Source organism: Bos indicus, chromosome 7 (genome assembly GCF_029378745.1).
Source record: "Bos indicus isolate NIAB-ARS_2022 breed Sahiwal x Tharparkar chromosome 7, NIAB-ARS_B.indTharparkar_mat_pri_1.0, whole genome shotgun sequence".
NCBI classification, from domain to species: domain Eukaryota; kingdom Metazoa; phylum Chordata; class Mammalia; order Artiodactyla; family Bovidae; genus Bos; species Bos indicus.
The window spans coordinates 3,686,240-3,710,604 of record NC_091766.1 but is presented as its reverse complement, the minus strand read 5'-3'; the positions used below and the strand labels follow the sequence as shown (position 1 = coordinate 3,710,604).

The following is a 24,365-nucleotide window of genomic DNA, read 5'->3' as shown; positions in this document are numbered from 1 at the left end:
CCATTATATCTACTACTGTGGGCAAGAATTCCTTGGAAGGAATGGAGTAGCTAGCCCTCATAGTCAACAAAAGAGTCCGAAATGCAGTACTTGGTTGCAATCTCAAAAATGACGGAATGATCTTGGTTCATTTCCAAGGCAAACCACTCAACATCACAGTAATCCAAGTCTATGCCCCAATCACTAATGCCGAAGAAGCTGAAGCTGAATGGTTCTATGATGACTTACAAGACCTTCTAGAACTAACACCAAAAAAAGAGATGTCCTTTTCATCACAGGGGACTGGAATGCAAAAGTAGGAAGTCAAGAGATACCTGGAGTAATAGGCAAGTTGGGCCTTGGATTACAAAATGAAGCACAGCAAAGGCTAACAGAGTTTTGCAAAGAGAACACACTGGTCATAGCAAACACCTTCTTCCAACAGCACAAGAGATGACTTTACACATGGACATCACCAGATGGTCAATACCGAAATCAGATTGATTATATACTTTGCAGCTGAAGATGAAGAAACTCTATACAGTTAGTAAAAACAAGACCTGGAGCTGGCTGTGACTCAGATCATGAACTCCTTATTGCAAAATTGAAGAAAGTAGGGAAAACCACTAGGCCATTCAGGTATGACCTAAATCAAATCCCTATGATTATACAATGGAAGTGACAAACAGATTCTATATACTAGATGTGGTAGATGGAGTGCCTGAAGGACTATGGAAGAGGGTTCATAACACTGTACAGGAGGTGGTGACCAAAACCATCCCCAAGAAAAAGAAATGCCAGAAAGCAAAGTGGTTGTCTGAGAAGGCCTTACAAGTGGCTGAGAAAAGAAGAGAAGTGAAAGGCAAAGGGGAAAGGGAAAGATACACCCAACTGAATGAAGAGTTCCAGAGAGTACCAAGGGGAGACAAGGAAGCCTTCTTAAGTGAACATTGCAAAGAAATAGAGGAACACAATATAAAGGGAACGTCTGCTGCTGCTGCTGCTAAGTCGCTTCATTCGTGTCCGACTCTGTGCGACCCCATAGACGGCAGCCCACCAGGCTCCCCTGTCCCTGGGATTCTCCAGGCAAGAACGCTGGAGTGGGTTGCCGTTTCCTTCTCCGATGCATGAAAGTGAAAAGTGAAAGTGAAGTCGCTCGGTCGTATCCGACTCTTAGCAACCCCATGGACTGCAGCCTACCAGGCTCCTCCGTCCATGGGATTTTCCAGGCAAGAGTACTGGAGTGGGCTGCCAAAACTAGAAGTACCAAGGGAACATTTCATGCAAAGATGGGCTCAATAAAGGACAGAAACGACAGAAGCAGAAGACGTTAAGAAGAGGTAGCCAGAATATACAGAAGAACTACTAAAAAGCTCTTAATGACCCAGAAAACCACGATGGTGTGGTCATTCACCTAGAGCCAGACATCCTAGAGTGTGAAGTCAAGTGGGCCTTAGGAAGCATCACTACAAACAAAGCTAGTGGAGGTGATGGAATCCCAGCTGAGCTATTTCAAATCCTAAAGGATGATGCTGTTAAAGTGCTGTACTCAATATGCCAGCAAATTTGGAAAACTCAGCAGTGGCCATAGGACTGGAAAAGGTCAGTTTTCATTCCAATCCCAAAGAAAGGCAGTGCCAAAGAATGTTCAAATTACCATACAATTGCACTCATTTCATATGCTAGCAAGATTATGTTCAAAATTCTCCAAGCTAGGCTTCAGCAGTACATGAACTGAGAACTTCTAGATGTACAAGGTGGATTTAGAAAAAGCAGAGGGATCAGAGAAAAAAATTGCCAACATCTTCTGGATCATAGAAAAAAGCAAGACAATTCCAAACAAAAACACATCTATTTCTGCTTCATTGACTACTCTAAAGCCTTTGACTGTGTGGATGACAACAAACTGGAATATTCTTGAAGAGATGAGAATACCAGACCACCTTACCTGCCTCCTGAGAAACCTGTATGCAGGACAAGAAGTGACAGTTAGAACTGGACATGGAAAAATGGACTGGTTCCAAATTGGGAAAGGAGTATGTCAAGGCTGTATATTGTCACCTTGCTTATTTAACTTACATGCAGAGTACATCATGTGAAATGCTGGGCTGGATGACTCATAAACTGGAATAAAGATTGCTGGGAGAAATATCAAACCTCAGATATGCGGATGTTATCACTTTAAGGACAGAAAGTGAATAAGAAGTAAAGAGCCTCTTGATCAAGGTGAAAGAAGATAGTGAAAAAGCCGGCTTAAAACTCAACATTCAAAAAACTAAGATCATGGCATCTGGTCCAATCACTTCATGGCAAATAGGTGGGGAAAAAGTGGAAACAATGTCAGATTTCATTTTCTTGAGCTCCAAAATCACTGCAGATGGTGACTGCAGCCATGAAATTAAAAGGTGCTTGCTCCTTTAAAGAAAAGCTATGACAAACCTAAACAATGTATTAAAAAGCAGAGACGTCACTTTGCTGACAAAGGCTCATATAGTCACAGCTATGGTTTTTCCAGTAGTCATGTATGGGTGTGAGAGCTGGACCACAAAGAAGACTGAGCACCCAAGAATTCGTGCTTTCCAACTGTGGTGCTGAAGACTCTTGTGGTGCTGAAGACTCCTTGGACAGCAAGGAGATCAAACCAGTCATTCCTAAAGGAAATCAGTCCTAAACATTCATTGGAAGGACTGGTGCTGAAGCTGAAGCTCCAATACTTTGGCCACCTGATGTGAAGAGCCACCTCATTGGAAGAGACCCTGATGCTGGGAAAGATTGAGGGCAGGAGGAGAAGGGAGTGACAGGGGATGAGACGGTTGGATGGCATCACTGACTCAATGGATATGAGTTTGAGCAAACTCAGGGAGATAGTGAAGGACAGGGAAACCTGGTGTGCTGCCGTCCATGGCGTCACAGAGCAGGACACAATTCAGCGACTGAACAACAGCAGCAAGGAGACACTGGGTCTGTCGCACCCCAGGCCCCGTGGTCTCAACTGTGCGTATGTTACGGCAGGCGTACACACGTTAGAAGTTTTGTGTCTTCAAAGTTGTGCGTTTTTGCGAACATACCGTGGTCCCAGCTGTGGACACAGCTCTGCTGAGCACCTCTGGGCTCTGTCAGCGGCCCCCGTGTGGAGCCCTTTGCCGCTCTCAGCACGGCCCAGCCGTTTCCCAGCGCCCTGTCCCTGGCTTGACTGCGGTCATTAGCACATGTCACATGGGCACATTAGCGTGCAGATGACTCGTTACTATCAATTACGACAAGCTCATTTCCGGTCCCAGGGGTGCTCCTCCGCTCCCCCAGGGCCCTAGACTTTGGAGCGGGTGGCTCTGGAGACCGGGAGCTCAGCTCAGGGACACTGTCAGAGGCATTCAGAGGAGGAGCTGGGATCTAAAGCAGAGGCACTCCCCGCCAAACCACCAAATTTCCATATGTTCCCAGTTTACTGTGGGTTTAAAAACCACACAGTAAGGTAAAATAAAATTATGAATGTCAACACATTATGTTTTTTTATAAGAAACAGTATGGAACTGCTATGGACTAACTTGTGTTCCCCAAATTCACACATGAAACCCCAAATGTCCGTGTGAAATAGGGCCTGTGAAGAAGTAATTAAGGTCAAATGAGGTGATAGGGGCAGGGCCCTAATCCACAGGACCGTGGCCTTGTAAGTGGAGGACAGGGCTTCCCTGGTGATTCAGACAGTAAAGAATCCACCTGCAATGCAGGAGACCTGGGTTCCATCCCTGGCTCGTGAAGATCCCCTGGAGAAGGGAATGGCTACCCACTCTAGTATTCTTGCCCGGACAATCCCATGGACAGAGGAGCCTGGCGGGCCACAGTCCATGGGGCTGCAAAGAATTGGACACGACTGAGTGACTAACACTTCATTTCAAGCAGAGGAAGAGACACCTCTTCCATCTACAAACCAGTAAGAGAGCCCAGACTAGGAACTGAACTTGCTCCAGGTAATAGTACACCAATGAGCAGCGGAGTTCCAATAAAACTGTTTACCAAGACTGTGGTCTGGGACTCTGCTCCTCCGTCTGTGTGTCGCTGAGCCTAACACGTGTCTGAGGAGGAGCCCACGCGTGCGGGTCCAGACGGGTCCTCATGCCTCTGCTTCACTGCCGTCAGGCCCCCCGTCCCTGGAGTGCCTGTGGACCCTTCCCTTCCCTGACAACTTTTCTTCCATGCGTGCAGTACAAAGCAGGAGATTTTAGTGTGTTTCCTTCCGTTCTAATGCAGACAAGGACTCCTCTAAAGGTCGTGTCTGGTCTGCCTTCTGTCTCCGTAAAGGTCAGCAGCGTGACAGGGTAGAGTTATGTCTATTGGATCTAATGAGATTTTTGAGCTTATTCTTTTAGATTTCTGCTGCATTTTTTGTTTCCCTTTCCTGGTTTCCTTCCTTGCGTTTCGCATTGGTCCTGGGCAGCGGTGAGCCAGAACGCTTCCTGTGGCCAGGGGCACACTGCGCCTGGGTCGCTCCCAGAGGCTGTGGGTGCGGCCCGGGGGTACCCCAGCCCCACGCACAAGGTCCAGGTGAGGGGCAATCCTGCAGTGACACCCTCGGGGGCAAAGCTGCTTCCTCTCACACATGTGCGGGAGGCCTGCCTCCCTGCGTGTCACGACCATTCTCAGTCTTGGGGTGGGGATGGTGCTGCTCCCCTGAAGGAGTCTGGACATGAGATGCTGAGGGAAAGCCCCATGTGTGGTAAAAAGGCTCATTCAGGTGCTCCCATCGAGGGAACACGGAGGCGCTAGGCGAGGAAGAGGGGGTCGGGCCCGGGTTGTAAGGGAAGAGCAATCCATTGTCACGGGAAGATCCATGTAGTGAGGAAGCAAGGCCCTTCAAACCCCAACAACGCCACGTTGGTGGCATCACAGATGTGGCAGGAATCCAGGCTGCGGGCGCTTCCTTCACAGAGAAGGCAGACCAGGCTTTCTGACCCAGGACTGAGCACCTCAGCCAAGGCAACAGCATGGGAACAGGCGGAGGTGGGGGTGATGCCCTGAGGAAGGCAGGGCATCAGCGACTGGGGTGAAGAGGTGGGCTGGGCAGGGTGGGGGGCAGCACAACGAGAGGGCGGTTTGGGCAGTGGGAGGCCCCCGAGGGGCCCAGGGACCCACCCTGAAGGCACGGGGCCAGAGCAGGAGCAGCAGGTGGCCCACCCCCCGGCCCCCACGTCCTCAGGTTCTGTTCCAGGAAGCTCCCTGGCACTGCCTGCTGCTGCCCACTCTCCTCACTCACTCAGCTCCAACCTGGCCGCCTGCCTGTCTCCCAGGCCATTCCTGCCTCAGAGACACTTTCCCAACGTGGAAGCAGAGATGTCCCATCAGGCAGGTCCTGGCTCAGGTCAGTCCCCTGGGGAGACTGACCTGCCCAGCTGCCCACACCACCGCCCCACTGCCTGAAGGGGCTCTGAAGGCCACAGTGGTCTCTGCACGGCTGTGTGGGACCACCCTGCTCCCCAGGGACCCAGGGACTGTGGCTGGCTCCTTCACTGCCAGGGCTCTGGTTCCCGTAACATTCCTGGCCTCACAGAATCATGGCCCAGAAATAGGGACCTGTGCCAAGAAACCTCTCCCCAAAGGCTGGCAGGGCATTTTAGGGACCAGCACTACCAGGCCCTCAAGGAAGAGAGAGCACCCTCCTGCAACACTTTCAGAAAAGAGAGACACAGGAAAACCAGCCGCTCACAGATGGAGACTAAAGGTGGGGGCTCGCAGGCAGAAGCCACAGCCCCACGCGTCCATGACCAGAGCTGAGACAGTAAAACGTGGCCAGCAGCCCCAAGTCAGCAGCATCTGTGTGCATGTGTGAGCTCAGATACAGGGGCCACAGCCAAGGAGACTCCCCTCTGAACACAGGGGCTTCCAAACTCTGTCAGTAAAAATCACCATTGTCAATGAAAAGCAATGTAAATCTATCAACATAAAGCACCACAGCAACCCCAAAGAGAAAAAGCATATCTCAAAAGATGCAAAAAGAAACAAATCGATTAAAACAACACCCATTAATGATAAAAACCCTTAGCAAACCAGGAACAGAAAGAACCCTCCTTAACCTGATAAGGGGCATCTCCCTAAAGCGTGCGTGTGCACACATGCACACACACTTGGATGTACTGGGGACCCTTTTGAGGCACTACCTCAAGTCAGACAGTGTCCTGTAGGTGCCAGTCAAGTGGATGGGACCAGAACCTGGAATGGGACAGACAGGCAAAGTAAAGATGGGAGACGTCACCTACTTACAGGCTGAAGGGCATCCCTGTGTGGCTGGAGTCACCCAGGGAGTCATTGATGCCACTGACAACTCCCCTCTCATCCTCTACCTCACCTCCAAACTGGCTTCCAGGTGGGGTCGGTGCTGAGCAATGGCATTCGGACCAGCTGGCCACCCGCACTGCCAAGGGGCCTTTAGATTCTTGCTTCCTGGGGATAACTTGGAACACAGCCTGCTGGTGTTGAGAACTGTCTGCATTTACCTTTGAGGCAATGTTTCCCAGGTCAGTTCTTTAAGCAAGATTCTAGATGAAGCCTTGTTTGATTAAAAAAAAATTTTTGTATGTTATTTCTTTGGCTGCACAGGTCTTAGAGCAGCATGCAGGATCTTTAGTTGAGAGGCATGAGGGGTATTTTAGTTGTAGCATGGGGGATCTAGTTCCCCGACCAGGGATTGAACCCAGGTCCCCTGACGAGTCTTAGCCAGTGGATCACCAGGGCAGTCCCTGCAGCCTTGTTTCAAATCACTAGACTTTCTCAGTCCCATGAAACTGAAAGTGTTCACCGCTCAGTTGTGTCCAACTCTTTGTGACCCCAAGGACTGTAGCCTGCCAGGATCCTCTGACCATGGGACTTTCCAGGCAAGAATACTGGAGTGGGTTGCCATTCTCTTCTCCAGGGGATCTTTCCAACCCAGGGATCGAACCTGGGTCTACCACACTGAAGGCAGATTCTTTCCCATCTTTCCCATAGGACTTCCCAAAGAATATTTCTTTAGGGAGTGCCCTGGTGGTCCATTGGTTAGGTCTCTGCGCTTTTACTGCCAAGGGCCCTTATCAGGAATTAAGATTTCACAAGACGAGTGGTGAGGCCAAAAAAAGCAAAAAATCAAAGGATATTCCTTTAGCAAACACTCATCAGTTTCTGAAATCACAGCTGACATGAACGTTAGATATTCATCAGACTGAAGGGGTATAACACTATGAAAATTCCCATCAGTTCTAATGAATCCTTAGTTAAAATACATCACAACCTAAGCGCTGAAATCTCAACCAAATATGCAAGTCGTTTTCATTTCAATACACGCTTGCAGTTGTTAATTAAAGGCCTGTGATTCTGTCATAAACTACTGAACTGCTGATGTTCAGTAAAAACGGCATGGAGTTTGCTTTAGCTTTGTCTTCTTGTGGCAACAGGGCAAAAGGACAAGACAGAGAAGTGTTGTCATAGAAAATGCAGCCAAGTAACATGTCTAGAAAACTAGTCCACGCTCTCCTGTGAGGCTTGGAGAACATTTAAGAGAAACAGCCAAGAAAAACAGCACTTATGGATGGCTTCTGTCTACCTTAAACAAACTTATTTCTTATCCCAAGAAATGCTCTAATTTCAGCAGAACGATATCTAGAAGCTTCTGAAATTGGTCTACCCAAGGTGTGACCTTTACTTTGCCGAGTCCTGCACAGGGAGTGACAGCCCAGCAACACGCACAACCATGTCCAACCCATTCCCAGGCTGGAAATCAGATTTTCAGGCCCGCCCTGGACCTAACTCCCTGGGATTGGCCCAGGGACTGCTGTCTGAGGGATTGGCCCAGGGACTGCTGTCAAGCAGGTTCTGCTGCTGCTGCTGCCAAGTCGCTTCAGTCGTGTCTGACTCTGTGCAACCCCATAGATGGCAGCCCACTAGGCTCCTCTGTCCCTGGGATTCTCCAGGCAAGAACACTGGAGAGGGTTGACCATAAAAAGGAGCATTCTCTGTCAAGAAAGGTTAGTCACTTTCACACCATGACCAGGTTTACCGATATTGACTGTGGGCCAAGCCCGTAACTGGGCTGGGATACGCTGCAGGCACGTCTGTGCATTCGTGGGCCGGCGTTCCAGGAAGGGGATCAGGAGACACACCAGAGACAAACCCGCAGGATAATTTCAGCGAATGGTTAAGCCCTAAGAAGAAACTGCAAGAGAGGTACAGACACTGCAAGAAAGTGATGCTTTATAAGAATCTGTGTACTAAGTCCTTAAGCTGTGGGCCCCTGACTAAAATCCATCAATCTTGAGTGGTTTGTATAAAAGCTTTATTGATAAATAATTCAGGTGACATACAATCCACCCATTCCCAGTGACTAACTAACTGGTTTTCCAGCACTTTCACCAGGTTGTACAACCATTGCCTAATTTTTCACCACCTCAGAGAGACCCCGGGCCCATCAGCAGTCACTCCCCAGCCTCCCACCCAGCCGCTGGTAACTAGTAACCATCTCCTTCCGCCTCTTCTGGACAGTTCACATAAATGGAGCCACATGCTATGTGGACATTTTCGTCTGGCTTCTTTCCCTCAGCATAGAGGTTTTTTCTTTTTTAATTGAACTATAGTTGATTTACAATGTTTCAGGTAAACAGCAAAGTGATTCTGTTATATATACATTATTTATATAATATAGAAACATATATATCCTATTAACGTACTATATATGTTATATGTATAATATATATATTTCTCAGGTTATTTTCCATTATAGGTTATTGCAAGATATTAAATAAAGCTCCCTATACTATACAGTAGGGCCTTGTTGTTAGAATTAAGTTTTCAAGGTTCATCAATGTTGTCGTTTGTGTCAGAAAACTTCATTTCTTTTCATGGCTGAACAGCAGTCCATCGAACAGATGGACCATATTTTGTTTCTCTGGTCATCATCATGGACATTAGAGGTTTTTTTTTTAATTCTTGATTTGTGTATTTGTCTATACGAATCCATCTGTCTGTCCAGTAGAATTTCCCCAGTGATGGAATGTTCTACATCTGTACTGTCTGATATGTGAACCACCAGGCATGTGGCTGCTGAGCACTGGAGATGTGGCTAGTGTGGCTGAAGAACGCCTTATTTTGATTTTAGTCAATTCAAATGTAAATTGTCCCTGGGGGATGAACCGTTCATAGATGAACAGTCTATGGCTGCAGAGGAGCTATGATAGGCTGGTCAGAACTGGAGGCTCAATTCACGAGTCACCCTGAGACTGTGGGGCCAAGAAAGGATACTCCAAGCAACCTGAAAAATAACCCCCAGCTCTAGGAGATCTGCTCCCTGCGCAGCCACAGTGAACTACTCCTCAGGTCCCGCCGATCACAGAAGGGGCCCGGATTCCGAAAGAAGTCACACACTTGCCCAAAGGGCAGTCTTTGGGACAGACCCAACCAGAAGGCTGAAACTACCGATCACGATGTTACAATTGCAACAGCTCTGAGTGGCTGAGGAGGAAGGGAAACATAAGTAAAAAAACAAAATCAAAAAAATGCTGGATGACTATGCCTGAGAGCTCCCACCCAGGCCCAGGGAGCAGCAGTGAGAAGGGTCGTCCTTTGCGTGGTGTTTACACCCACTCTGCTGACAGCAGCTGCCGGTGCTCCTCGGCTCCAGAGCAAGGCTGGCAGAGCTGGGACGTCTCGCTCCTCAGAGACGAAGTGAAGCACAGAGGTGTGCTCCAGGCCAGCACAGGGGACAGGCAGGCTTGGAGGAGACAGGGCAGGGCACTCTGTGCGGATTGCCTGGGATGCCTGGCAGCTCTTCCAGGCGCTCCAAGAGCCAAAGCTTTTTACACAAGCTGGCACTCGAGCTAGTTTGCAGGTACAGCCTGACCCACACCAGAGTGTGTGGCTGTTCCTGCTCCGAGGCTCAGGCACTTCACACAGGCTCTGCTTCAGTCCTTGTCAGCACCACACACCTGAAACCCAAACACCTCAGAGTCCTGTCCTGCACACAGCCCCAAGGGTTTCAGGAAGAGGACTGGGCCAGTGCTGGGTCCTCCCAGCTAACTTCAAAGATCTCCAAAAAGGGTTTATTAGTTCTCCTCAGGAGCGCTAACCCTAACCCAATCTTCCTGAATCCCATGAGATGTACAAGGTAAAAGGATTTCACTTAATAGGTATCAGTCACCAGAAACTGCTCTTAATTCAACAAAAATACAAGCTGTGTACACTGTGTTTCGGGTACCAGGGCAGTCCTAGCACACGGCCAGAGACCCTGCACTCATGGGAGGAGACAGATGCCAGAGACCTAGGACACGGCCAGTCAGAGACCCTGCACTCACGGGAGGAGACAGATGCCAGAGACCTAGGACACGGCCAGTCAGAGACCCTGCACTCACGGGAGGAGACAGATGCCAGAGACCTAGGACACGGCCAGTCAGAGACCCTGCACTCACGGGAGGAGACAGATGGCAAAAACCTAGGACACGGCCAGTCGAGACCCTGCACTCACGGGAGGAGACAGATGCCAGAGACCTAGGACATGGCCAGTCAGAGACCCTGCACTCACGGGAGGAGACAGATGCCAGAGACCTAGGACACGGCCAGTCAGAGACCCTGCACTCACGGGAGGAGACAGATACCAGAGACCTAGGACACGGCCAGTCAGAGACCCTGCACTCACGGGAGGAGACAGATGCCAGAGACCTAGGACACGGCCAGTCAGAGACCCTGCACTCACGGGAGGAGACAGATGCCAGAGACCTAGGACACGGCCAGTCAGAGACCCTGCACTCACGGGAGGAGACAGATGCCAGAGACCTAGGACACGGCCAGTCAGAGACCCTGCACTCACGGGAGGAGACAGATGCCAGAGACCTAGGACACGGCCAGTCAGAGACCCTGCACTCACGGGAGGAGACAGATGCCAGAGACCTAGGACACGGCCAGTCAGAGACCCTGCACTCACGGGAGGAGACAGATGCCAGAGACCTAGGACACGGCCAGTCAGAGACCCTGCACTCACGGGAGGAGACAGATGCCAGAGACCTAGGACACGGCCAGTCAGAGACCCTGCACTCACGGGAGGAGACAGATGCCAGAGACCTAGGACACGGCCAGTCAGAGACCCTGCACTCACGGGAGGAGACAGATGCCAGAGACCTCGGACACGGCCAGTCAGAGACCCTGCACTCACGGGAGGAGACAGATACCAGAGACCTAGGACACGGCCAGTCAGAGACCCTGCACTCACGGGAGGAGACAGATGCCAGAGACCTAGGACACGGCCAGTCAGAGACCCTGCACTCACGGGAGGAGACAGATGCCAGAGACCTAGGACACGGCCAGTCAGAGACCCTGCACTCACGGGAGGAGACAGATGCCAGAGACCTAGGACACGGCCAGTCAGAGACCCTGCACTCACGGGAGGAGACAGATGCCAGAGACCTAGGACACGGCCAGTCAGAGACCCTGCACTCACGGGAGGAGACAGATGCCAGAGACCTAGGACACGGCCAGTCAGAGACCCTGCACTCACGGGAGGAGACAGATGCCAGAGGCCAGGAGCCGCCGTGGAGCCAACGAGAGCAGCAGACATGGAGGCAGTGCCTGGGGCCTGTGGGTGCAGGGTTCCCTCCCTGAGCCAGAACAGCGTGTGGAGGGGCAGCACGGGGCCTGGCTATGGGTTACTGGGGTGCAACCCTCTCTCTGGACTCCGCTATGCTCACCTTCAAAATAGGAGTAAAGTAAACGTCTGCCTGGGGCCACTGGAAGGTTGGGGCAATGATGCTGAAACTCGCGGAGCTGCCTTGCTGTGGCCCACACCCCATCAGTGCCTCGAGTTTGTGCTCAGTCGTGTCTGACTCTCTGCGATCTTATGGACTGTAGCTGGCCAGGCTCTGTCCATGGGATTTCCAGGCAAGAATGCTGGAGTGGGTTGCCATTTCCTCCTCCCGGGCATGTTCCAGAGCCAGAGATCAATCTAGTGTTTCCTGCATTGGCAGGCAGATTATTTTATCACTGAGCCACCTGGGTACGGGCCTTTAAATCCTCTGTGCAGGTTTGGTTTTAGTTCTTATCCTAAACACTTGTCGCAGACATTAGCCAGAGGCAAATTTGGGTTAAATAAAAAAGCCGATGTGGGGCTGCTCTGGTGGTCCAGTGGTTAAAACTCTGCCTTGCAATGCAAGAGACACTGGTTTGATCCACCCTGGTCCAGGAAGAACCCACGTGCTGTGAAACAATCACAGAGCCTGCGCTCTGCAACAAGGGAAGCCTCTATGATGAGAAGCCTGTGCATCGCGATGCAGAGCAGCCCCTGCTCTCTGCAACTAGAGAAAGCCCCTGGGCGGCAACGAAGACCCACCACAGCCAAAAAATAAAATCAACCTTTAAAAAAAAAAGCAGCAGCTGATGTGCCATCTCCTGCTGTGAGCGCCCCAGGAGGCCCAACCCCCAGGACTGCTCACTGGGCAGAGGCCCCCAGGACCCCAGTGCAGGGTCAGGACCGCCAGCAGTTTTCTCTGGGCCAGGACTCAGTCATTCCTGGTCAGGGCGTTGGGGAAAGCTCAGGCAGAACTGAGATCTCGCTTCTTTCCTTTGTGGTCCGCCCTGAGACGGGAAGGCCGGCGGCCCGCGTGTTGGACACACAGTACTCCCATGACTGCGCTTCCTACTAATATGAAAAGACGCCTGGCCACACTGAGCCTGACGTTTAGGCAGCTCTCGGCAGTCGTGATGGCTTGTGTTTTTCAAGGCTGAGTGGTGCTGCTCCATCCTGATGCTGTGCCCCTAAATGTACCAGGCACCTTGATGTTTGAGTCAATCAGTGGAAAGGAAGCATGATTTTCTGGAAAAAAAAAAAAAAAGCCCAGATCTGACACGTGGCCTATACTCTGGGCCCCACAGCTGCCTTGGGACTCAGGCTGGGTGGGGTCAGAAGTCCTGAGTGTGACCCCTACAGCCTGGGAGGATGGGCCAGGGCAACGGCGTGGGCTAAAATGGACACCTCAGCCAGTCCTGATGGCAGTAAGTGTCGAGCTGTTCTTTTTCTCCTGAAATTGCTGAGTTGGAAGCTGACCAATGGCTGTCGTCACGTCCGTACATACAGAATCAGATGAAGCAAAAGCAGATACGCCCAGACAGCGCAGCCGCGGCACTCTGGAAGCAGTTTTCTGATCAGTCCCAGCATCTCGCTGACGGGAAAAGCTTGTCAAGAGCCACAGCTTCTTGAGATGACAGCTGATGAAACGACTTTTAACGATTGGTTATTATTTGCATAGCTAAGTTGTTAATAAAAACCTCAAGGATCCACACAGCCGAGGCGCTCTGACGACAGGGCCAACTGCTGGGGGCTGTGGGGAGCCCCCAGAGGGCTGTTTCTCCCCTCCAGGGGCAGGTGGGGGCTGGCTGGGCGACAGCATGCTTCAGAGAGAGGCACCAACGCTGCACGATTTTGAGGAAGGTGATCGACATCACACAGTCCACGTGGTGCTAAGGAGCACGTGACTGCCAGGAGCTCCAGGCGCTGGACACACACCACGTGTCCCGAGGGCAGTGTCTTCCAGCCCACGGGACTCCTGGGTTGTGCTGCTTTTCAGTTTCAGGAATGCTGCTTATCTGGTTCACACAGAGTTCTGGAGGGAGGTGCTGTGAGGCGTTGAGAGCAAACTTGTTTATAAACCCCCCAAAAGCCCAACCTTTGTTTACTGGAAGCCATAATGTCTGCACCCCATAATAGAAATAAGGAACACAAGTAAAAACATACATGAATAAGGAACAGAGAAGACAGACCACTAGACGTTCAGACACCTGTGAGAAGCACCTGAGCAGGAGCTCAGGGGTGGGGCATTATAGGCCTGTCGGGCAAAGGCCTGTCCACAGGGCAGGGCGACCTGGCTCCGGCCGTTGGAGGCTGAGGAAGGTGAGGAGGGCAGCTGGCAGGAGTGGGGCGGGGATCCGGGTCAGGGGCTGAGGTGGTGAAAAGGGATCCACGTGGGGAGGAGGAGGGATACACACGAGACGGGAGGGGTGACTGATTAAACGAGTAAAGCAGCAAGGGTGGCGGGCGCAGGGTTCTGACTGTCAGAGAGGTGGGTGACCAATCCAGAGAGAGAGAGAGAGTGAACCCTGTGGTGCTGAGCTGCGATTAAAGACACTGAAGTGAGCGCGTTTCCTGGTGGTCCAGTGGTTAGGGCTCCATGCTTCCACGGTAGGGCGCATGGGTTCCACCCTCGGTTGGGGAACTAAGATTCTGCGAGCTGTACCTCATGGCCAAAAACAGAGAGAGAGAAAGAGAAGAGATAATAGTAACTCACTGTGTTAAATAATACTCCATGAATCAATAGCGATACAAAACCCAAAGATGAATAAATGGGAAATTTAATAAGGAGTAGTCTTAGAGTACCTCCGACAGAATACTTATTACAAAGGGAAAAGGAGCGACTTTAAAAAGGAGAACTCTGGCAGACACCACCTTACTTGAGTTATCAGAGTTAGTCACCAAGAGGGGACAGCCACTGTGGGCACCACTGACCAGTCTTTGCGTGACAAGAGGCATGGCTTCCTTTTGAGGATGTGTAGTAGAAGTCTCATCATGGGGAAACACCATGTAAGCCCAAAGGAAGAGGGCTCGCCTGCGATCTTCAAGATGCTCAAGGTCATGAGAGTCAAGGAAACACAGGGGTCTTATCACAGATGCAACAAGACCAAAGAGATGTGACAACTAAAGGCAACATGAGGCCTTGACTCTTTTTGTCCTTTTCTCTAAAAGACATCACTGGGACAACTGGCAGAGCCTGAACAAGATCTGAGGGTTCCTTGGTGGGTGACGTATCAGTGTTCCTCTTCTGACCATGATGGTTGTTCTGTGGGTAAACAGGAGACGGTGCCCTGTTCATTGGAAATGTGCTCAAGTGTGCAGGGGTCATGAGGCATCGCGGCAGCAACTTACCCTCCAACAGTGCAGAGAGAAAATTTGTGCTATTCTTGGAACATTTATGTAAATCTGTGATTGTTTCCAAATAAAAAGTTAAACACGCATAAACAAGCTTATCAGAACAAACGCAGACCACTCAAACTATAGTGGCTTTGTAAACCAAATGGAATGTAAGTTTCTGGGTTACAGAGTGCATGGAAAGTAAAATAATTAAAAAAGAAATACACCACAAGCTGGGCTTCCCAGGTAGCGCTAGTGGTAAAGAACCTACCTGCCAATGCAGGAGATGTAAAAGATATGGGGTTGATCCCTACGTCAGGAAGATCCCCTGGAGGAGGGCAGGCAACCCACTCCAGTATTCTTGCCTGGAGAATCCCATGGACAGAGGAGCCTGGCGGGCCACAGTCCATAGGGCTGCAAAGAGTCAGCAAGGATTGAAGCAACTTAGCACACACACTCATACCACAGGCTAGTTCTTACGAAAAGTCTCAGTTTAGGAAGATGAAAATGTGTGGAGGTGGATGTGGTGATGGCTGTACAACGATGTGCATGTACTGAATACCACTAAACTGTACACTTAGAAGTGGTTGAAGGGGTAAATTCTATGTTATGTATATTTTATCACAATAAAAAATATTCAAACTGTGGGAGGAAAAAAAGAATATTATGTCCTTACAGCATTTGGGTGAAACTTAAATAGGTTTAAAATTGAATTTCTCTTTCAGTCATCAGATAACTATTGGAGGCCAGCACTGCACCCATAACCTTACATCTACGAACTCACACAGTCTTCAGTCATCATGAGCTAAGTGTTATCACTGTCCCCACTTCACAGGGAAGGACTAGGGACAGGAGCATTTTCAGTCACGTGCCAAGGTGATGGAACCAGAAGCAAAAAGGAATTCAGGCCATGTCACTGCCCTCTGCCACTGTCCATGTCAAGTATACATCAATCTTGCACCAATCTTGAACTTCCCTGGTGGATAGGAAACCACCCACCAATGCAGGATACATGGGTTCAATCCCCAGTCTGGAAAGATCCCACAGGCCGGAGGGCAACTAACCCTGCACCATCACTACGGAGCCTGCATGCTCTGGGCCCGCCAGCTGCAACTGCGGGAACCCATGCACGCCTAGAGCCTGTGCTCCGCAACAAGGGAAGCGCACATAAAGCAACGAGGACCCCGAAATAACTGAATTAACAAATAGAAAAAGAAACATACTTTTGTACCACATATGTACTTTCTACAAGCCCCAGTCTTACTGAAGAGCTGTGCTCTAAAGTGACATGCAATGTTCAAATAACTGCTCTCAAGAGACCAACTCACTCTAATCAAGTGACAACCCTTCTATTGAGGACTTTAGTTTTAAAGATATCTTCACCATATTTGCTGGCTTCTCTTATAAACTATCTTTAGGGGACTTCCCTGGTGGGCCAGTGGATAAGAATCCCCCTGCCAGCCCAGGGGACACAGGTTCGATCCCTGATTTGGGAAGATTCCACATGCCGTGGAGCAACTAAACCTGTGTGCCAGAATTACGGAGCCCATGTTCCAGAGCCCACGAGCCGTGACTGCTGAGCCTGTGAGCTGCAGCTTCGGAAGCTCACGTGCCTAGAGCCTGTGCTCTGCAACCAGAGAAGCCCCCACAACGAGAAGCCCGTGCAAAGAAGAGCAGCCCCTGTTTGCTGCAATTAAAGGCCTGTGAGCAACAACGAAGACCCAGTGCAATCAAAAGTTAAAACAAACAAACCAACCAACCTTCAAACTGTTACTAACCTTTACCAAGTGATCAAGGCCAGAACTATCAGTGGTAGGATTTATTGACAGCACATACCTCAGACATGATTTCTGCCAAAGACGCACAACCTCAGTCTAATTATGCAGAAGCAACGGACACACAACTGAAGGACTCTCTATAAAATGACTGAGCGGTCCTCAGCACAAGTATGAACGTCATGAATGAGGAACAACGAGGGAGAAAACTTCACAGATGGGTGGTAACTGAGGAGACTCGATGACTACATGCAACGTGGATCCTGAAGCAGAAAAAGGGCATTTAGGACCAAACCCAGGGACATTCAAATAGGGCCTGTTGCTCAGTTACAGAGCATTGTACCAACGTCAGTTTCCTGGTTTTAATCACTGCACAATGGAAACAGTGACAGACTTTGTTTTTTTGGGCTCCAAAATTACTGTGGACGGTGATTGCAGCCATGAAATTAAAAGACGCTTACTTCTTGGCAGAAAAGCTATGACAAACCTAGACACATATAAAAAGCGGAGACATTACTTTGCTGACAAAGGCCTGCTCAAAGTTATGGTTTTTCCACTAGTCATGTACGGATGTGAAAGCTGGACAATAAAAAAGGCTGATCACCAAAGAATTGATGCCTTCAAACTGTGGTGCTAGAAAAGACTTGAGAGTCCCTTGGATAAAAAGGAAATCAAACCAGGCAATCCTGAAGGAAATCAAGCCTGAATTGGAAGGACTGATGCTGAAGCTTAAGCTCCAATACTTTGGCCACCTGATGTGAAGAACTGACTTACTGGAAAAGACCCTGATGCTGGGAAAAATGGAAGGCAGGAGGTGGGAGAGGTGACAGAGGATAAGGTGGTTAGATGGCATCACCGACCCAATGGACATGAGTTTGAGCAAACTCTGGGAGATAGTGAAGGACAGGGAAGCCTGGCGTGCTGCAGCCCATGAGATCGCAGAGTCGGACACGAATTAGTGACTGAACAACAACGGTTTTGAGGGTGTTGCCACTAGAAGAAGCTGGGAGAAGGGTATATGAGAATGTTCTGTACTAGTTTTTCAACTTTCTGCAAGTCTAAATTAGTTCAAAATAAAAAGATTTTTTTTTTAAACAAAAGAACTTCCAATGGCAGAAACTTCCATGGGGCTTACTTTGGATGCTTAAAACAACCAAAACACAATTATTCTATTTTCCGAATTCTGTCATGGTAGATCCTTTTGTAAAACAACGGAATGCCACAATGCCTCTGACATCTTATACACAGAATGCAGCTGCTTGTTACTTGCTGGCAACAGTACTTCTCCGGTTACAAACTATGAAATAAATGAGGGTAATACACCAGAAAGTGGGGCTGTGACAAGTCAGAAGTGAATCATCTGAACCACTGCTGCCAGAGAGGGATGTGACGAGCAAGATGGCTCAGGATGCGTGTTAGGACTGAGCCGGGACCAGAGGTACGAAGTGGCTGTGGGTCTGGATCCACACGGGAAGGGCCTTCTCAATGGCCTACCTGTCTTTTCCTTGATCTCACAGAGCACGCTGAAGAGCGCAGGCTTCATCCGATGGCAATTCAGAGCGTGCTTTCTGAAAGAGAGGGGACAGAGGCGTGTGTGAGAAGGTGAAGAGTCATTCTGGGCACGAGAGTAAAGATCCTCCATATCGAGCCTGCCAGTTCTGCTGAAATTTCCTATGAAAGGACAGAACTGTAGTGTTTCAAATAAATGCAATTTGTACCAAATCCAAACAGTAATATTAAAATATTTAAGACATTTCTCCTTAAACACTGCAAATTCAAATAACACAAATATGAAATTTCAAAGTCCAGTAATTTGAAAGCTGTTCACATGTTGCCCTATTTATTTATGCCTTTCAGGGCATAAGTAAAACCCCAACGGAACTATCCTAGGGTCCTGCAATGTTAATTTAGCAGGACTGATGCTGAAGCTGAAGCTCCAATACTTTGGCCACCTGATGCAAACAGCCAACTCATTGGAAAAGACCCTGATGCTGGGAAAGATTGAAGGCAGGGGGAGAAGAAGAGGGTGACAGAGGATGAGATGGTTGGATGGCATCACTGACTCAACGGACATGAACTTGGGCAAACTCCGGGAGATGGCGAGGGATAGGGGAGCCTGGCGTGCTGCAGTCCATGGGGTCACACAGCGTCAGACACGACTCAGTGACTGAAAAGCAGCAACTGAGCAGCTTCTAGGTGCCACACATGATTCCAGTGTCACACAGACACCGATGAGGTCCCGAGCAATTAGGATGGAGATGATGAGACGCCACACGAACAAACATACCCCATCAGCAGGGGCAGGTGCTTTCTGGTGACTTAAACTAGAGTGACTAGAAGGCTTATTGGAGTTTGCATGTCTCTAAGGTGACATCAAAGCCGAGATCAGAGTGACAAGGAGAAGTCAGGTGGGAAGAGGGCCAAAGAGTAAATGTTTAGGCAGAGGAAACAGCCAGTGCCAAGGCCCCAGGCGTGGGGTTCCCCTGGTGGTCCAGTGTAAGAATCTGCCTTACAATGCTGGGGACACCGGTTCCATCCCTGGTTCAGGAAGCCCCCTCGTGCCTCATGGAACCACAGCTACTGACCCTGCGCTCTGGAGCCCACGTGCAGCAACTACTGAAGCCTACAGGCCCGGGAGCTTGTGCCCCCCAAGAGAAGACCCTGCAACGAGAGGCCCAAGCACTACAGCCAGAGAGTGGCCCCGGCTCTGCGTAACTGGAGACAGCCTGCGTGCGGCGACAAAGACACAGCACAGCCAGAAACAGTAAAGAGTGTGTAAAGAGACCAGGACGCTGTCGGGTAAGGGGAGAGGGAGACAGCCGTATGGCTAAGTTAGAGAGGCAGGCGGGCCTGACCGGAGAGTCTTGTAAGTCAGGGCAAGGACTCTGGCTTTTGCTCACCTTGTGATGGAAACTGTGGCTGGCGGAGGAATGGCCCCCAAAGATGTCGGTATGGTGATCTCAGAACCACTTACAAGAAAAGAACTCTCAAGAAGATTGATGTTAACGACTTTGAAGTGGAAGGATTAACTTGGATTACACAAATGGGCACAATCTAATTCATGTGTCCTTTTTTTTTTCTTCAAATTGAAGTACAGTAGAAATGGCAACCCACTCCAGTATTCTTGCCTGGAAAATCCCATGGACAGAGGAGCCTGGAGGGCTACAAGTCTATGGGGTCGCAAAGAGTTGGACGCGACTGAACACACACACACACACACACACATAGCTGATTTACATCTAATCATGTGTTCTTTAAAGTGGACAAACTCTCCCAACTGTGGTCAGTGAAAGAGAGGCAATGACATAGAGTCAGAGACACTGTGTTGTGGGCTTTGAAGACGGAGGGACTGTGAGCCACGGAACGCAGGTGGCAAAGGCCAGGAAGTGGCCACTGCTCCAGAGCCTCCAGGAGGAATCCCCTGCTAACACCTTGATTTTAGCCCAACAAGAGCCACGTTGGACTTGGAACCCACAGAAACGGAAGATCATAAATTTGTGCTTTGTAAGCTACAATGTGTTCCTTTGTCACAGCTGGCAATAGAAAACAAACACAGGAAGCGACGGAGGATTTTACAGGGTGGTTTCATGTGATATGTATTGCACTTTTATTAGTGCTGATTTTTTTGAGATATAATTCACACATCATAACGTTTACCCTTAAGGGTATATATAATTCAGTGACTTGTAGCTAATTCATGACAGGCAATTCTCACCACTACCTAATTCCAGGACACTTTCATCGCCCCAGGGAGAAATCCTGTTCTCATTACTAGTCATTCCACATTTCCGCCTCCTCCCGCTCAGCAACTCCTGATCTGCTTTCACAGATTTGTCTGGACATTTCATATAAAAGGAAGTCATATAGCATGTGGTCTTTGGTGACATAGAGCACGTTTTCAAAGTTCATCCAAGATGCTGTGTATCAGTGCTTCCTTCCTTTTTACGGGCAACTAATACTCTATTCGGAGAAGGCAACGGCACCCCACTCCAGTACTCTTGCCTGGAAAATCCCATGGATGGAGGAGCCTGGTGAGCTGCAGTCCATGGGGTCGCTAAGAGTCGGACACGACTGAGCGACTTCACTTTCCCTTTTCACTTTCATGCATTGGAGAAGGAAATGGCAACCCACTCCAGTGTTCTTGCCTGGAGAATCCCAGGGACGGGGGAGCCTGGTGGGCTGCCATCTGTGGGGTCGCACAGAGTCGGACACGACTGAGGCGACTTAGCAGCCGCAGCAGTACTCCATTGTTAGATTATATTTTGTTCATCTATTCATCAGTTGATGGACATTTGGGTTATTTCCACCTTTTGATTATTATTAACAATGCTGCTATGAACATGCATGTGTAAGTTTTTGTGTGACCACTTACCTAGGGAGAATGGTTGGATCATATAGTAACTCTACCGTTTAACTTTTTAAGGAAATGGCAAACTTTTGCAAAGTGGCTGCACCATTTTCCCTTCCTATCAGCAACTTAAGAGGGATTCAATTTCTCCACATCCTCAACACTTGTTACTTAAAAAAAAAAAAAAAATTATAGCCACCCCTGTGGGTGTGAGGTGGTATCTCACTGCGGTTTGGATTTGCATTTGTCTAATGGCTAATGACGCTGTACATCTTTCCAAGTATTTATCAGTCACTCTTTTTCGGTTGTACTGGGTCTTCACTGCTGAGTGCAGGCTTTCCCTAGTTGCGCTGAGCAGGCTTCTCATTGTGCTGGCCTCTCTGGAGGAGCACGGGTTCTAGGCGTGTGGGCTCCCCTGGCTGCGGTGCGTGGCTCTAGGCCCACAGGCTCCAGCAGCAGTGGCACTGGGGCTCAGTAGCTGCGGCTCTCGGGCTCCAGAGAGCCGACTCAGAAGTTGTGGCACGCGGGCATAGTTGCTCCAAGGCTTGTGAAATCTTCCTGGACCAGGGATCAAACCTGGGTCCCCTGCATTGGAAAGTGGATTCTTATCCACCATGCCACCAGGGAAGGCCTATCAGCCTTCTTCTTCTTCTTTTTTTCTGGTGTATTTGGTCTTTTTATTTTTAACATTTACTGGAGGATAATTGATTTATGGGTTTCCCAGCTGGCTCAGTGGTAAAGAACTTGCCTGCCAATGCAGGAGACCATGGATTCCATACCTGGGTTGGGAAGATCCCCTGGAGAAGGAAATGGCAACCCACTCCAGTATTCTTGCCTGGGAAATCCCATGGACAGAGGAGTCTGGTGGGCCACAGTCCATGGGGTCACAAAAGAATCGGGCACAGCTTAGTGACTAAACAACAACAACAACACAAATCGTTGGTTTACAATATTGCGTACTTCCAGGTGTACAGCAGGCTGTTCTTTAGAAAAATGTCTATTCAAATCCTTTACTTACTTGACTGCATTGGATCTTAGTTGCAGCACTTGGGGTCTCCAATGACTCCGCCTTTTGTTGTGGCCTGCCGGCTCCAGAGTGCATAGGCTCAGTAGCTGCAGGGTGAGGCCTTAGTAGCTCTGTGGCAAGAGGGATCTTAGTTCCCTGACCAGGGATCAGACTCTAGTTCCCTGTATTTCGAGGTGGATTCTTAATCACTGGACCATCAGGGAAGTCCCCTTTGTTCCTTTTTAAATTAGGTTCTTTTTTATTGTTGAGTTGTAAGACTTCCTCATATATTCTGGATACTAGATGCTAATATGATTTGCAAACTTTTTTCTCCTATTCTATAAGCTGTCTTTGGACTTTATAGTGTCCTTTTGAGGCACAAAAGTTTTTCATTTTGATGAAATCAAATTTATCTCTTTTTCTTTTGCTGCGTGTGCTTCAGGGGTCATATCTAAGAAGCCGTTGAGACTGGAGGGCTTTGGGGGTTTGAGCGTTGAGCACGTTTTGGGGAGGGTCTGGAAAGGAGGGCTGTGTTTTGATCAGGTTATACCTGAGATCCCTATAAGCTTCCCAAGAGGAGGAATCAGGTAGGCAGATCGCACACAGGCATGGACTCAAGGCTGGAGATAAACAACATAAATGTTAGGAGAAACACTGACTGGAACTGCCCACCCTGGCCAGGCGCCATAGTAACCATTTATGTGTTATTTTATAACAGGAGGTCCTGGTAAGAAATATGGAACTAACAAGCCACCACCAACGGGAAGAATATGCAAAAGGTCAACAGGAGACGTAGCATGTCCTACCAACCTCCCAGAATCCTCCCCGCTGGAATCCACCTTGGCTGAGTGATGCGTGCACCACCAGGATGGACCCTGAGTCACAATGATTGGCCAGAGACAATCTGGAAACTAACCCCATCACCATAAAACCTGAGACTGTGAGCCACGTGGCAGAGCAGTCCTCCTGGGTTCCCTGACCCTCCTTCTCTCCGCCCAGGCACCCCTTCCCAATAGAGTCTCTTGTTCTGTCAGCTCATGTATCCTCTTGGACAATTCATTTCCTAGTATTAGACAAGAGCCCACTCTCTGGCCCTGGAAGGGGTCCACCCTGCCTTCCTGCAATATAAAGACGGAGCCCTGGGCATAGAGATGGCACTTTTAAGTCACAAGACTTGAGGGACTCACCACGGGAGGATGTAGATAGAGGGACCCAGGCCCCAGGCTCAGCCATCTGCTCTTGGAGAGGCCAAACAGATGAGAAAGTCCTGCAGAGGAGACTGGGGCCCAAACTGCCAGGTGGGAGGAACCAAGAACAGTTTCAAAGACAGAAGCGTATTCTGTGAGAAATGCCTCTGAGAGGTGAAGCAGGAGAGGAGACGTTGGATTTAGCAACATGGAGGTCATTGGTCACTGACTCAGCAGAGGGAGGAGAAGGCTGGGAGAGGGTGGGTGGAGGTGGGAGAGGAAGTGGAAGTAGCAACCACAAACTCTGACATCATCACAAAAAGCAGCAAAGAAATGCAGCAAGTGCTAAAAGAAAGGGTGTACATTTTTTTATATACTGGAGGGGAGAATTTTTCTTATTTATTTTTTAAAAATTTATTCATTCCTTCATTCATTTGGCTGCACCGGTCTTAGCTGCGGCATGTTCTGTCTTTTATGATGCTTTGACTTTGACATCCTGGGGCAGGGAGAGACGGACTTTCCCAGAGCTAGCTAAATCCACACATACTTGTCTGAGAGTGTGTCTTTCATATGCAAACTCAAATCCAAGGCCCATACTCTTAACTACTGCTTTAACTCTCAGCACCAGTCAAGATGCCCCTAGCCCTAAATCACCCCAGGTGCCAGGTACCAGATGAGGAGAGAGAAACTGCTGAAATTATTGAAACTATCCAGTCCCAAATTTGCTCGGTTGTCTACCCAGCCTCACTGCTTCCTTCTCACACGTGCACGCTAAGCCGCTTCCGTCATGTCCGACTCTTTGTGACCCTATGGACTGTAGCCTGTCAGGCTCCTCTGTCCATGAGATTCTCCAGGCAAGGATACTGAAGTGGGTTGCCATTTCTTCCTCCAGAGGATCTTCCTGACCCAGGGAGCGAACCTATGTCTCTTATGTCTCCTGCATTGACAGGTGGGTTCTTTACCACTAGCGCCGCTTCGTGCAAATCATAATAAAGGCTCCAGGCCATGCTTTCTCCTCACGTCTGCCCATATGGCACTTCCCCATGTAGCCCTGCGCGGCGTGGACTGCCTTCTCTCAGGAATTTTAAGTGATAAACTCTTCTTTTGAAGTTGTCTCTGTCTTTCATCTTATTATACCTGATTAAAAACAAATCCTAGGGATTTC

At 49.3% G+C, this 24,365-nt stretch overlaps 1 protein-coding gene across 6 annotated transcripts in view; it reads right to left on the bottom strand.

Moving 5' to 3' along the window:
- The window catches only part of PBX4 (PBX homeobox 4), a 57,733-nt gene that overhangs the window by 17,726 nt on the left and 15,642 nt on the right, over positions 1 to 24,365 (bottom strand). For all 6 annotated transcript variants that reach the window (XR_011567441.1, XM_019963766.2, XM_019963769.2 and 3 more), the window contains one exon: positions 18,154 to 18,227. Coding sequence is in view for 5 of the 6 variants with exons in the window: in XM_019963766.2 (XP_019819325.2) it covers positions 18,154 to 18,227 (74 nt within the window). In the remaining variant the exon portion in view is untranslated. The remainder of the gene's footprint in view (positions 1 to 18,153; positions 18,228 to 24,365) is intronic.